The sequence below is a fragment of the Globicephala melas genome, chromosome 4 (assembly GCF_963455315.2).
Source record: "Globicephala melas chromosome 4, mGloMel1.2, whole genome shotgun sequence".
Taxonomy (NCBI): Eukaryota; Metazoa; Chordata; class Mammalia; order Artiodactyla; family Delphinidae; genus Globicephala; species Globicephala melas.
Window position 1 is genome coordinate 84,039,911 of NC_083317.1, and position 15,927 is coordinate 84,055,837.

Sequence of the window (15,927 nt, forward strand, 5' to 3'; positions counted from 1 at the left end):
TAGAAAGTAATGGGAGAAAAGAAACCATAAGTAAGTAAAGGAGGCAGGTGGGCAGCATTTATAGAAATGCAGAAATGAGAGCTCATGAGGCTCTAACACTGAGACGGAGCTGCTTAATAAGTTTCCTCTTCACATGAATTGTGGCACTTTGTTTCTGTAAGATTTTCCTATTCTTTTATTAAGAGGGACATAATTCACGTACCATAATTCACTTTAAAAAGTACAATTCAGTGGTCTTTAGTGTACTCACAAAGTCGTGCAACTGTTATTACTATCTAATTCCAGAACATTTGTGTCACCCCCAAAAGGAATTCCATATTCATTAGCAGACACTTCCCTTTCCCCCCTTTCTCCAGCTCCTGGCAACCACTAATATGCTTTCTGGCTCTATGAATCTGTCTTTTCTGGGTATTTCATATAAATGGAACATGTGGCCTTTTGTGACTGGCTTCTTTCACTTAGCAATCTTTTCAAAGTTCATCCATGATGTAGCATATATCAGTATTTCATTCCTTTTAATGGCCAAATAACATTTTGTTATATGGATATGACACATATCATATATGGATATGACACATCAGTTGATGGACATTTGGGTGTTTCCATTTTTTTGGCTATTAGGAATAAAGCTGCTAAGTACAAGTTTCTGTGTAGATGTATGTTTTCAATTCTCTTGGATGTATACCTAGGAGTGAAATTTCTAAGTATATAGTAACTCTATATTACTCTATGTTCTATGAGGAATTGTAAAACTATTTTTGGAAGTGGCCATATCATTTATATTCCCATCAGCAATGTTATCAGGGTTCCAGTTTCTACACATACTTGGGATTTTTGTACGTCTCTTTTTTTTTTTGGTGGGGGGGTCATGCTGCACAGCATGCAGGATCTTAATCCCCCGACCAGGGATGGAACCCATGCCCCCTGCAATGGAAGCACGGAGTCTTAACCACTGGACTGCCAGGGAAGTTCCTCCCTTTTTAGTATAGCAATCTGAGTGGTCCTTGTAGCCATAAGTACTCTGGCTGTACTAGGTGCAAAGAGAAGACATATTTTAGCAGGTTAAAAAAGGTCACATTTTAACCAACGAATGAGGAGCCAACATATAATGTAACAGAACTGCAGAATTTCTATAATTTTTGATAAAATACTAATGCAAAAATGAAACCCCAAATCTTTCATATATATATATATTTTTAGCGGTTTTTAAATTAGAGAAATTTGCACTTACCAAAGCAAATTCATCTACATGAATTCTTGTTTTTTCTATTTCTCCACCTATACATTCCGGGAGAACTGATGATTCGGCTCCTTTAACAAATAAAAGTTTCTCACCTAAAAAGAAAAATGAGTTATTAAGTTCTTAGTATTACATAACTAAAAATTCATGAACATTTAAATTGGTTACCTGAAGGTGCCTGAACAATTACACTCATTCTTCTACGATCTGAATTAAATTCCAGAATATGAAGCAGTTTGTACCTAAGGAAGAAAAAATAAGAAAGACAAAATCTGTACTTTTTTGAATATTAAGTGAATATTTGGAAAGAATCCCTATAAAAGATAAAATGGTTAATTTAGAACAAGAAATTAATCTCAGTTACATTTTTCAAGATGATGGATTATGAGTCATTAATAACACAAGACAGAAAAAGAAGGAACTGACATTTATTAAGTACTTACCAAATGCCACGTACCTTACATACCTTATATCATTTAATACCCATGAGAACCAAAGGAGGTAGGTCTTATCTCATTTTACAGGTGAGGACTATTAAACTCAGAAAGATACACTCATTTACCTTAAGTCAAATAAGCATGTGAATGGCACAGCAAGGAATGGAATACATATCTGCCCAGCTTCATGTTTTTCCTCACTAAAAAAGGTGACTGATTCTCAACTCTTTTTTCTGCCTAAACACACCTGAGAAATACGAACACTCACATTAGTAACAGAGGCTCATTACAGCAGTGATTCTGAACCTACGACAGGGCATGTGTGTGCAGTTGGGGGACACAAAGGCCTCTCTAGGGAGCTGTAAAAGAATTTGTGTGGATGGGTCAGGTGTGGATTGAAAAGTCTTCTAGATGAATTTATACAATGATGTACATATGGAATGTTTTGGCACATCTCAAAGAAAAACACTGAGTAGAATGGTTTATAAGTTGATAAAATGAGCTAGACAGGCTCCCAGATAAAAGTAGCCAAAGACTGGGCACTATTTAGTTCAGAAAAGCATAGTCTGGAAAAGCACAAGTGGAGCTGAGATATGATCAGAAATGATAAAACCACGAAAGATATGAATGTGATAAGAATGGACTAATTTATCAAACAGAGGAAATACTGGAAATAATACAACAGTTCCTTAATGTTTGAAAGATAAAAATCATAGGAAAGATAAGGAAGTTTTTATTTAGTGAGTAGAAATTTACAAAACTCATTATCCTAAGAATGTGTAAAAATAAACACATAAGTAAATTCAAGAACCATTAAGCTAAACTACAGATGAAAGTTTCAGAGTATTATACTGTTACTACCATGATGAGATACAATGTAATACTGACGTCATTCTAGAGCAGGTGTCAGTAAACTTTTCCTGTAAGGGGCCAGACAGTAAATACTTTAGGCTTTGAAGACCATATATGATCTCTGCTGCATATTTTTTTGCTTTGGAAAACACTTTAAAAATGTAATTTAGGGGGCTTCCCTGGTGGCGCAGTGGTTGAGAGTCCGCCTGCCGATGCAGGGGACGCGGGTTCGTGCCCTTGTCCGGGAAGATCCCACATACCGCGGAGCGGCTGGGCTCCTGAGCCATGGCCACTGAGCCTGCGTGTCCGGAGCCTGTGCTCCGCAACGGGAGAGGCCACAACAGTGAGAGGCCCGCATACCGCAAAAAAAAAAAAAAAAAATGTAATTTAGTTTGCAGGCTGTAGGCCAGATCTGGTTTCTGGGTCATAGTTTACCAATTCCTGTTCTATAGTAAACACTTAATATATAGAAAATTACAATATAGAAAAAAATTACCGTTCCAGTTTTCCAAGTGTTTTAACTTCCATAGTTTCTCCAGAATTGCCAATAAATACAATGCCAAATCTAGGGAATAAAAGGAGAAAGAAATATAAGATTTAAAGGATGATATTTTATAATTCACAATATAACTAACTTGAATAAAATCATTTAAAATATAAGTTTAAGATGTATTTTAAAGTTATTTCCTTTGAGTATAGGATTATTTTTAAGAACTTGAAGGATGAGAGTAGATCCAAAACAATACATACACAAGTATTTCTCACAAATTATATTGTTCATATTTCACAGTAACCAGACTTTTAAAGAGGTCTCTTCAAAATATGACTTAATGCAAGCCTGACAACAAAATTAATGACATTTCAAATTCTCATTTAAAATACTTTTATGTGTAAATATACATATAAATAAAATACCTTTATGTGTAAAGAAAGTGTAAAAATAAAATAAAATACCTTTATGTTTCTGAATTTTGTCTGAGAATTTAAAATTATGTTCTTGCATTTTCACATTTTCATTTAAAAGGTATTTTTCTGAAGATTTGAAAATTAAACTTAAACTACCTTGCAGCAGCTTCCACGAGAGCCTTTTCATCTGGTGAAGATGCATAGTACTCCAACTGGGAGGGTGCAAGGTTGGTTTGCCAGGGACCATCACCAATTCCATCAGTCTGAACACTGCTAATCTGCACAGTGTGACAGAGACTGACTACTTTAAAGAAGAGATCATGTTCTTTAATCTGTAGAAACATAATTAATATTCATAATAAAATATACCAATACCAAAAAACATGTAGGAACATGTAGGAAACCAGAAACAAAATTCTAAAAAATGCTAATACAGCTCATAATTTGATAAACTAAGACGTAGAACCAGAGTGCTACAATTCTGAATTGCATAAATAACAGTTGGTTGCTTCTGAATCCCAAGAGTAAAATGTCACATTTGCTTATGACCCTTCAACATCTGAGTATATTTTTAGGAGGCATAAACAAATTGCAAGTAAAGGTGAAAACTCTTTTGTGGAAGAACTGAGATCTCAAAAACTCTATTAAGCTCTATTCCTTAACAAAGTCCTCTTTATTTCAAGGCAGAAAGGGCTTTCTTTAACTTAGTCCCGTTTAAATACCCAGAGAACTAAAGTAGATGCATATATATATATATATACACACACACACACACACATATATATATATATATATATATATTTTTTTTTTTTTGCGGTACGTGGGCCTCTCACTGTCGTGGCCTCTCCCGCCGCGAAGCATAGGCCCCAGACGTGCAGGCTCAGCGGCCATGGCTCACGGACCCAGCCGCTCCACGGCATGCGGGATCTTCCCGGACCGGGGCACAAACCCACATTCCCTGCATCGGCAGGCGGACTCTCAACCACTGCGCCACCAGGGAAGCCCTATATATTTTTTTTTAGTGGAACATTTTATTTATTTATTTATTTTTAATAGATCTTTATTGGAGTATAATTGCTTCACAATACTGTGTTACTTTCTGTTGCACAACAAAGCGAATCAGCCATACGTATACACATGTCCCCATATCCCCTTCCTCTTGAGCCTCCCTCCCTAAAGTAGATGCATATTAAGTGACAAACTGGCTTATGACTATAAATTTTCAGTGCTGAATCAAAGGCTAAACATTTCAAATGTATATTCCTTGCCCCACTAACACTTAAACTTTTTCTCCTACAACCCACCAACTAACAAAGAATTACTATTTCAAATGAAACTCCTATTTATTAACTTAAAAATTGCTTACTAGTTCAGTTTCATTTTCAGGACTGGTTCTAAAAGAGGAACTGGTTGCAAGATGGGATAAGTTGTTAAGATGGGATAAACTACTAAGATAAGATAAGTTTCCATCTGAAGAGTCTGGTGTTGGTCCTTCAGATACAAGTCTACCATTGATTTCTTGGTATTTTATACCATTAATTGAACATTCCCGAAACTGCATCTCGTTTTCGGTCAGTGTACCAGTTTTGTCTGTAAACACATACTCGACCTAGAAATAGAAAACAAAAGAAAACAAACCTTTATGTTCAGGGCATTATGTTAAACAAAAAAACTTTGTACTCTGGCTCCTGAAGTTGTTTACCTATTAACATTGATATACTCATGTTAAAAGTCTTACTTATAATCTGAGCACAAGCAAATAATTAAAGATGCCACAGAAACAAAACAGGGTAATACAAAATATTTAAAATCTATATACTCTTTGAAGTCTGTGGCATCTTTAGGTTCATGTTCATCTATAGAGTTGACTGATAATTTCTGCTGAACAAGCAGGAGAAATACGAACTGCAGTTATTCTCTCTGGGTAAACTGAGGAAAAGTCAATACTGATATTTGGGGATAACCCCCCAAAACAGCTGGGCTGCCAGGCTTTTCTAGGGAGAACTTTTGGACTTGTAAAGAAAACCAAAGATTAGCATTCATTTGAGGATATCCCCTTACATGAAAAGGCAAAGAGAGTCTAAAACAAATGACAGGCAGTTCCACGATAACACTGTCTTGAAAACACAAGAACTTATTACAATGAGACTGATATATAAGGGAACAATTTGAGCATAATATGAACTTTGCGTTTGATTATGAACAGTTTCATCTGTGAGAAACACTAGGTGAACACAGAAAACTGCATCCAGCATACATGAAATATACAAACCTCAAACAGCTAGTAGCTACTTCAGGTCACCATGTGTGTTATGAGCCATAACAATTCACATCTGGTATCATACTTTCCTTCTGTTTTCAGACAACCTTCCTTCCAATACTTCACAATAACACACAAATTGCAATACTTCTGATGGCCACTTTCACAAGAAAACTTCAGGTCATTTTCAAGATAAAGTGCCATATTTATTGTAGTATTTATGTATTTCTTAACAATCTAGCAAGTCCTGTTGTCATTAGGTTCTTATCTTTTTTGTTGTTTTTTGCGGTAAGCAGGCCTCTCACCACCGTGGCCTCTCCCGTTACGGAACACAGGCTCCAGACGCGCAGGCTCAGCGGCCATGGCTCACGGGCCCAGCCACTCTGCAGCATGTGGGATCCTCCCGGACCGGGGCACGAACCCGCGCCCCTGCATCGGCAGGCGGACCCCGAACCACTGCGCCACCAGGGAGGCCCTTATTTTTTTATTTTAAATGTGTTACAAAGTTTTTGTTGTATCCCAATTCCATTTTCCCATAAGCCCTGTGTGTTTTTTTTTTTTTTTTTTTTTGCGGTACACGGGCCTCTCACCGTTGTGGCCTTCTCCCGTTGCGGAGCACAGGCTTACGGATGCGCAGGCTCAGCGGCCATGGCTCACGGGCCCAGCCACTCTGCGGCATGTGGGATCTTCCCGGACCGAGGCATGAACCCGTGTCCCCTGCATCGGCAGGCGGACTCCCAACCACTGCACCACCAGGGAAGCCCAGCCCTGTGGTTTTTACTAAGTAATTTTGCATAGCACAGTGATTTTAGGAATGCATATGTCACATTACAGCGGAACTGATGTACTGAGAAAGGAACTAGGAAAAAACTGAGAAAATGCAACTAGCAGAAGGCTTTAAAGAAACTGTCATTAATATCCTCAAAGAGGTGAAAGAACAGATTATATTCAAGAAACAAGAATAAGATGTAATTAAAAGACGACCATTCTGGGAATTCCCTGGCTGTGCAGTGGTTAGGACTCTGCGTTTCCACTGCGGGGACATGGGTTCGATCCCTAGTAGGGGAACTGAGATCCCGCAAGCTGTGTGGCCAAAAAAAAAAAAGACCATTCAGATGGTCTAGGATATTAGAAATTAAAAACATTACAATACAAATAAAAGAAATCAAAAGATAGGTGGAACCAGAGGGCAGACGGCAGAAGCAAGAAGAACTACAATCCTGCAGCCTGTGTAAAAAAAACCACATTCACAGAAAGACAGACAAGATGAAAAGGCAGAGGGCTATGTACCAGATGAAGGAACAAGATAAAAACCCAGAAAAACAACTAAATGAAGTGGAGATAGGCAACCTTCCAAAAATAAATTTCAGAATAATGATAGTGAAGATGATCCAGGACCTTAGAAAAAGAATGGAGGCAAAGATCGAGAAGATGCAAGAAATGTTTAACAAAGACCTAGAAGAATTAAAGAACAAACAAACAGAGATGAACAATACAATAAATGACAATGAAAACTACACTAGAAGGAATCAATAGCAGAATAACTGAGGCAGAAGAACAGATAAGTGACCTGAAGACAGAATGGTGGAATTCACTGCTGTGGAACAGAACTAAAGAAAAAAGAATGAAAAGAAACGAAGACAGCCTAAGAGACCTCTGGGACAACATTAAACCCAACAACATTCGCATCGTAAGGGTCGCAGAAGAAGAGAGAGAGAAAGAACCAGAGAAAATATCTGAAGAAATTATAGTCAAAAACTTCCCTAACATGAGAAAGGAAATAGCCACCCGAGTCCAGGAAGCGCAGCGAGTCGCATACAGGATAAACCCAAGGAGAAACACGCCGAGGCACATAGTAATCAAATTGGCAAAAATTAAAGACAAAGAAAAATTATCAAAAGCAGCAAGGGAAAAACGACAAATAACATACAAGGGAACTACCATAAGGTTAACAGCTGATTTCTCAGCAGAAACTCTATAAGCCAGAAGGGAGTGGCATGATCTGCTTAAAGTGATGAAAGGGAAGAACCTACAGCCAAGATTACTCTACCCAGCAAGGATCTCATTCAGATTTGATGGAGAAATCAAAAGCTTTACAAATAAGCAAAAGCTAAGACAATTCAGCACCACCAAACCAGCTTTACAACAAATGCTAAAGGAACTTCTCTAAGCGGGAAACAAAAGAGAAGAAAAGGACCTACAAAAACAAACCCAAAACAATTCAGAAAATGGTCAGAGGAACATACATATCGATAATTACCTTAAACGTGAATGGATTCAATGCTCCAACCAAAACACACAGGCTTGCTGAATGGATACAAAAACAAGACCCGTATATATGCCTGTCTACAAAAGACGCACTTCAGACCTAGGGACACATACAGACTGAAAGTGAGGGGATGTAAAAAGATAGTCCATGCAAATGGAAACCAAAAGAAAGCTGGTATATCAATACTCATATCAGATAAACAGACTTTAAAATAATGTTACAAGAGACAAGGAAGGACACTACATAATGATCAAGGTATCGATCCAAGAAGAAGATATAACATTACAAATATATACGCACCCAACATAGGAGCACCTCAATATATAAGGCAACTGCTAACAGCTATAAAAGAGAAAATCGACAGCAACACAATAATAGTGGGGGACTTTAACACCTCACTTACACCAATGGGCAGATGATCCAAAATGAAAATAAATAAGGAAACAGAAGCTTTAAATGACACAAAAGACCAGATAGCATTAATTGATATTTATAGGACATTCCATCCAAAAATAGCAGATTACACTTTCTTCTCAAGTGCGCACGAACATTCTCCAGGATAGATCACATATTGGGTCACAAATCAAGCCTCAGTAAATTTAAGAAAATTGAAATCATATCAAGCATCTTTTCTGACCACAACACTATGAGATTAGAAATGAATTACAGGGGAAAAAAACGTAAAAAACACAAACACATTGAGGCTAAACAATACGTTACTAAATAACCAAGAGATTACTGAAGAAATCAAAGAGGAAATCAAAAAATACCTACAGACAAATGACAATGAAAACACGACGATCCAAAACCTATCGGATGCAGCAAAAGCAGTTCTAAGAAGGAAGTTTATAGCTATAAAAGCCAACCTCAAGAAACAAGAAAAATCTCAAGTAAACAATCTAACCTTACACCCAAAGGAACTGGAGAAAGAAGAACAAACAAAACCCAGAGTTAGCAGAAGGAAAGAAATCATAAAAATCAGAGCAGAAATAAATGAAATAGAAACAAAGAAAACAATAGCAAAGATCCAATAAAACTAAAAGCTGGTTCTTTGAGAAGATAAACAAAATCGATAAACCATTAGCCAGACTCATCAAGAAAAAGAGGGAGAGGACTCAAATCAATAAAATTAGAAATGAAAAAGGAGAAGTTACAACAGACACCACAGAAATACAAAGCATCCTAAGAGACTACTACAAGCAACTCTATGCCAATAAAATGGACAACCTGGAAGAAATGGACAAATTCTTAGAAAGGTATAACCTTCCAGGACTGAACCAGGAAGAAACAGAAAATATGCACAGACCAATCACAAGTAATGAAATTGAAACTGTGATTAAAAATCTTCCAACATGGGCTTCCCTGATGGCACAGTGGTTGAGAGTCCGCCTGCCGATGCAGGGGATAAGGGTTCGTGCCCCGGTCCGGGAAGATCCCATGCCACAGAGCGGCTGGGACCGTGAGCTATGGCCGCTGAGCCTGCGCGTTTGGAGCCTGTGCTCTGCAATGGGAGAGGCCACAACAGTGAGAGGCCCACGTACCAAAAAAAAAAAAAAAAAATCTTCCAACAAACCAAAGTCCAGGACCAGACGGCTTCACAGGTGAATTCTATCAAACGTTTAGAGAAGAGTTAACATCCATCCTTCTCATACTTTTCCAAAAAACTGCAGAGGAAGGAGCACTCCCAAACTCATTCTACGAGGCCACCATCACCCTGATACGAAAACCAGACAAAGATACCACAAAAAAAGAAAATTACAGACCAATATCACTGATAAATATAGATGCAAAAATCCTAACAAAATACCAGCAAACAGAATCCAACAACACATTAAAAGGATCATACACCACGATCACGTGGGATTTATCCCAGGGATGCAAGGATTCTTCAATATACGCAAATCAATCAATGGGATACACCATATTAACAAACTGAAGAACAAAAACCATGATCATCTCAGTAGATGCAGAAAAAGCTTTTGACAAAATTCAACACCCATTTATGATAAAAACTCTCCCGAAAGTGGGCATAGAGGGAACCTACCTCAACATAATAAAGGCCATATATGACAAACCCACAGCAAACATCATTCTCAATGGTGAAAAACTGAAAGCATTTCCTCTAAGATCAAGAACGAGACAAGGATGTCCACTCTCACCACTATTATTCAACATAGTTTTGGAAGTCCTAACCATGGCAATCAGAGAAGAAAAAGAAATAAAAGGAATACAAATGGGAAAAGAAGAAGTAAAACTGTCACTGTCTGCAGATGACATGATACTATAAATACAGAATCCTAAAAATGCTACCAGAAAAATACTAGAGCTCATCAATAAATTTGGTAAAGTTGCAGGATACAAATTAATGCACAGAAATCTCTTGCATTCGTATACACTAATGATGAAAAATCTGAAAGAGAAATTATGGAAACACCCCCATTTACCACTGCAACAAAAAGAATAAAATACCTAGGAATAAACCTACCTAGGGAGACAAAAGACCTGTATACAGAAAACTATAAGACACTGATGAAAGAAATTAAAGATGATACCAACAGATGGAGAGATACAGCATGTTCTTGGACTGGAAGAATCAATAGTGAAAATGACTATACTACCCAAAGCAATCTACAGATTCAATGCAATCCCTATCAGATTACCAATGGCACTTTTTACGGAACTAGAACAAATCATCTTAAAATTTGTATGGAGACACAAAAGACCCCGAATAGCCAAAGCAGTCTTGAGGGGAAAAAACGGAGCTGGAGGAATCAGACTCCCTGACCTCAGACTATACTACAAAACTACAGTAATCAAGACAATATGGTACTGGCACAAAAACAGAAATACAGATCAATGGAACACGATAGAAAGCCCAGAGATAAACCCACGCAACTATGGTCAACTAATCTATGACAAAGGAGGCAAAGATATATGATGGAGAAAAGACAGTCTCTTCAGTAAGTGGTGCTGGGAAAACTGGACAGCTACATGTAAAAGAATGAAATTAGAACACTTCCTAACACCACACACAAAAATAAACTCAAAATGGATTCGAGACGTAAATTTAAGACCCGACACTATAAAACTCTTAGAGGAAGACATAGGAAGAACACTCTTTCACATAAATCACAGCAAGATCTTTTTTGATCCACCTCCTAGAGTAATGGAAATAAAAACAAAAATAAACAAATGGGACCTAATGAAACTTCAAAGCTTTTGCACAGCAAAGGAAACCATAAATACGAAAAGACAACCCTCAGAATGGGAGAAAATATTTGCAAACGGAATCAACAGACAAAGGATTAATCCCCAAAATATATAAACAGCTCATGCAGCTCAATGTTAAAGAAACAAACAACCCAAGCCAAAAATGGGCAGAAGACCTAAATAGACATTTCTCCAAAGAAGACATGCAGATGGCCAAGAAGCACATGAAAAGCTGTTCAACATCACTAATTATTAGAGAAATGCAAATCAAAACTTCAATGAGGCATCACCTCACACCAGTTAGAATGGGCATCATCAGAAAATCTACAAACAACAAATGCTGGAGAGGGTGTGGAGAAAAGGGAACCCTCTTGCACTGTTGGTGGGAATGTAAATTGATACAGCCACTATGGAGAACAATATGGAGGTTCCTTAAAAAAGTAAAAATAGATTTACCATATGATCCAGCAATCCCACTACTGGGTATATACCCAGAGAAAACCATAATTCAAAAAGACACATGCACCCCAATGTTCACTGCAGCACTATTTACAACAGCCAGGTCATGGAAGCAACCTAAACGCCCATCGACAGATGAATGAATAAAGAAGATGTGGTACATATATACAATGGAATATTACTGAGCCATAAGAAGGAACGAAATTGAGTCATTTGTTGAGACGTGGACGGATCTAGAGAGTGTCATACAGAGTGAAGTAAGTCAGAAAGAGAAAAACAAAGATCGTTTATTAATGCATGTATGTGGAACCTAGAAAAATGGTACAGATGAGCCAGTTTACAGGGCAGAAGTTGAGACACAGATGTAGAGAACAGACATATGGACACCAAGTGAGGAAAATCGCCATGGGGGATGGTGGGGATGGTGTTGTGCTGAATTGGGCGATTGGGATTGACATGTATACACTGATGTGTATAAAACTGATGACTAGTAAGAATCTGCAGTATAAAAAACAATGCAAAAAAAAAGATAGGTGGAAAGATAAAGTTCATGAATTCTCCCAAAAAGATTATAAAAACAGAGAAATTAAAAGAAATCAGAGAGTCAAGATAAATGATCTGACATCCAAAATAATAAATTTCAAAAGAAAATCCCATAAAACATAAAAAGACACTTTACCAAAGAAATAATATAAGAAAAATTCCTAGAACTGAAGGACTTGTGTTTCCAGGCAAAAAGGGCTCACAGAGTTTATTGCCCAATGAAAGAAAAAAAAAAAGACTCACACCAAGGTATATCATAAAATTTCAGATTCATTGAATAAAGGAAAGATCCTAAAACACTAAACACTTCCTGAGATAAAACAACAGATCACACATAAAGAACTGAGAATCAGAATGGCATTGGATTTCTAAAAAAACACTGGAAGCTAGAAATAAATGAAGAAATGCTTTTGAAATTTTGAGGAAAAATAATTTCCAACCTGGCATGTGTTACCCAGATAAATTTTTTTTTAAGATTTGTTTATTATTTATTTATTTTATTAATATTTTATTTTTTGGGGGGCTGTGTTGGGTCTTATCTGCAGCACATGGGATCCTCGTTAAAGCATGCAGGATCTTTCATTACGGTGCGCAGGCTCCTCGTTGGAGTGCGCGGGCTCCTCACTGGAGTGTGCGAGCTCAGTAGTTGCTGCACGTGGGATCTTAGTTGCCCTGCGGCATGTGGGATCTTAGTTCCCTGACCAGGGATCAAAGCCGCGTCCCCTGCACTGCAAGGCAGATCCCTTACCACTGGACCACCAGTGAAGTCCCTACCCAGCTAAATTACTAATCAAGTGTAAGAAGGGAATAAAGATATTTTCAGACGTGCGAAGTTTCAAAGTATTTCCCTGTTATGCATCCTTTTTCAAGAAGTTATTAGATGTGTTCCACCAAAATAAGAGAATAATCAACAGGTGGGAAGACATGGGATCCAGAAGACAGGAAATCCAAAACGGGTAGGAGACAAAGGAAGTTCTAGGGTGATGGAAAAGCAAGTCCACGGTGACAGCAGAGAAGCAGGCCCAGAAAGAAGTCCAAATTGAAGCAGAAAAATAAAAGGCTTCAAAACAGAAAGTCAGCGAGATAACAAGAAAGAGAAAGGAAATCCTAGATTACCTGGTGTGTTTGAATACGTGGAGAGATGGTTCATATACTTGTCAGAGATTTGTTTGTGGTAAATGAAAATTAAGCAAATAAAAAACAGAGCAATTAACTCCAGCAAAACCAAAATACGTAAGAAAGAAAAATGTAAGTATAGTATTACAAAGAGAACAAGGAATTAGTAAATAATACCAAAACAGTCCTAATAATGTAAATGAATATTTATTAAATCCCAAATTGTGATTTAACAATACTGGGGTGTCATGCGGAGGCAAAGTTGGATATGTCTGGGTATGCGTGTGGAAGGAGTAGTGTAGTATTATATGTTTAGATTCCATAGTAAATAATGTCTCAAATTTAAAAATCAAGAAAGAATACTATATAGAAATACAGTGCTAAGTAATGAAAAAAACAGCTTAAGATTTCAAAATGGGAAACAAGAAATTAGGTGTGGAGCAAAGAAAGTGTGGCTGTTTTTTGGTATAAGCCTTGTAATATTTAGTTTTATTAGTCTTTGTACAGTTATTATTTTGATAAAAATAACAAATTAGAAAAAAACGGATCATTTTTACCTGTCCAAGTTCTTCATTCAGATCAGAAGTATTGACTTGAGCTTTCTGATCTGATTCTTCATGATAGAGATCAAGATCCCAGCCAATAAAAAATGATCCAAGAAATTTCTGCATTTCAACTGTCACATATAATGAAATTGGAATGATGAAATTGTAGAGTACCAAAAAAGCAAGGAAGTCTGAAATAAATTTCAGAATCTAGGGGAAAAAAATGATTGCTTGATAAGACAAAAATATGAAGGAAATTATCGGATAGTTTCATATCTCAACAGACCATCAACTATATTCTGAAGCAGAAAAGTCTCATGAAATGAAATTCATTTACTGAATTGTCTTTTTAACAGATTTCCTTTGGTTATTTTATTGCTCATTAGAATCTTGAACAAATTAAAAGAAGAAAGGTTAGAACCAAATTACTTAATTTGTGACTTTTTAGAAGCTACCAGAAAAGCCTGGTGTGACTGAAATTACTTATGACAAAATTATAATCAGAACCTCTGTAGCATACTTACCATTCTATTTCTACACATCAAAATCACAGATAACTAAAAACTGACGGTAATTTTAAAAATGCAAAATAATTGCTAGGCTAGAACTGCTAGAAATTAAAACTCTCAATTACAGATTACACAGGAATAGCCTACTTCAATGGCATAGCAGTTCCACATTTTAAAATATGTTCTGTAAAAGATAAAATACCTAATTGTAAATGATACTGAAAATATGTTCCTGTGATTATCTGCTTTTTGGTCTCTTGACATTCAAACTTATCTTCCAATATTTGCACTTTAATCTAAAGTGAAATTTGGAGAACAATTTACCAAAACTGCACGTTAACTTCTCCTGGTAGTCCATATTTACTCAGTTTAAAACTTTTTATGACATAATTCGTATTTACTTCATACCACCAATATATTGACAGTAAGACTCCTTGAATTATTCTGATAGAAGTGAAAATTCTATTTACATACAGTAAGTAGAATAAAAATTTCAATTTGTATTACTGAAGTGGAATGCCAATACAGATGACTTAAATGTCTGTGATCTCTCTTAATTATTCAAGTCATGCCATAGGGAATATAACTGCTTATGCTGTAAAATGTAAAAAGCATACCAGTACAAACATGCTGGCTACTCTTCACATGCAATAACCTTTTGTCACCCTTCAATAGTGATAGTTTTAGGGATGACAGTGGTCACTCCTATCAGAAGTCACTACCAAAGCATTAAAAGAAATAAAATTTCCAAAGAATAAAATTTTCTTTGTAACAGAGTCAAGAACACCATGAAGTACCTTACTACTATTTCTTTGATGTTCTGTTTTTTGGTTATACCAAGGTTCATCCCATTTTTCTTCAGCTTGCCATGTATATTTCAAGATAGTACTGATGATGGCTTCAGAAATAAGAATTATTAGATAAATTATCAAAAATGTATTCATTGACCTGAAATGAAGAAAGAGAATATAAAATGTATCAATTATATGTTACTATACTCATTTGTTTGGAAATTAACATTGGTATTAAATAAGATACTAAATATCAATATATAAGATATAACGGTAGCTATTTAAAGGACACAGTCTATGTTTTTAAGAAATGACCATTCAATTCAATCCATTTACTAGAAATAAAAGAACAGATACATAAGATTACAAGCATATTTACTATAGTTAACTACTGTTCAAAATGCTTATAGTGGGCTTCTCTGGTGGTGCAGTGGTTAAGAATCCACCTGCCAACGCAGGGACATGGGTTTGAGCCCTGGTCTGGGAAGATCCCTCATGCTGCCGAGCAACTAAGCCCACGTGTGCCACAACTACTGAGCCTGCGCTCTAGAGCCCGCGAGCCACAACTAGAGAAAGCCTGCACACAGCAACGAAGACCCAATGCAGCCAAAAATAAATAAATAATTTTTTTTAAAAAAAAAAAGAAGAAGAGCACATTTCTGCATTAGCGTGTCCCAGGAAGAAGAGAGACATGAGAGGCAACGCTGAGTCATCCCAGCTCCTCTCAGCAGAGCTCAGCTGACCCTCAGCCAATCCACTCATCTGTGACAATGAATGGAAGTGAATGAGT

General features: G+C 36.8%; 1 protein-coding gene across 5 annotated transcripts in view; it reads right to left on the bottom strand.

The window, feature by feature from the left end:
* ATP11B (ATPase phospholipid transporting 11B (putative)) overlaps positions 1-15,927 on the bottom strand; it is a 119,406-nt gene that overhangs the window by 51,230 nt on the left and 52,249 nt on the right. For all 5 annotated transcript variants that reach the window (XM_070045477.1, XM_030862742.3, XM_030862751.3 and 2 more), the window contains 7 exons: positions 15,144-15,294; positions 13,850-14,047; positions 4,802-5,044; positions 3,592-3,767; positions 3,026-3,094; positions 1,409-1,482; positions 1,232-1,335 (listed from right to left, as the gene is read on the bottom strand). In XM_070045477.1, coding sequence (XP_069901578.1) covers positions 1,232-1,335; positions 1,409-1,482; positions 3,026-3,094; positions 3,592-3,767; positions 4,802-5,044; positions 13,850-14,047; positions 15,144-15,294 — 1,015 coding nt within the window. The remainder of the gene's footprint in view (positions 1-1,231; positions 1,336-1,408; positions 1,483-3,025; positions 3,095-3,591; positions 3,768-4,801; positions 5,045-13,849; positions 14,048-15,143; positions 15,295-15,927) is intronic.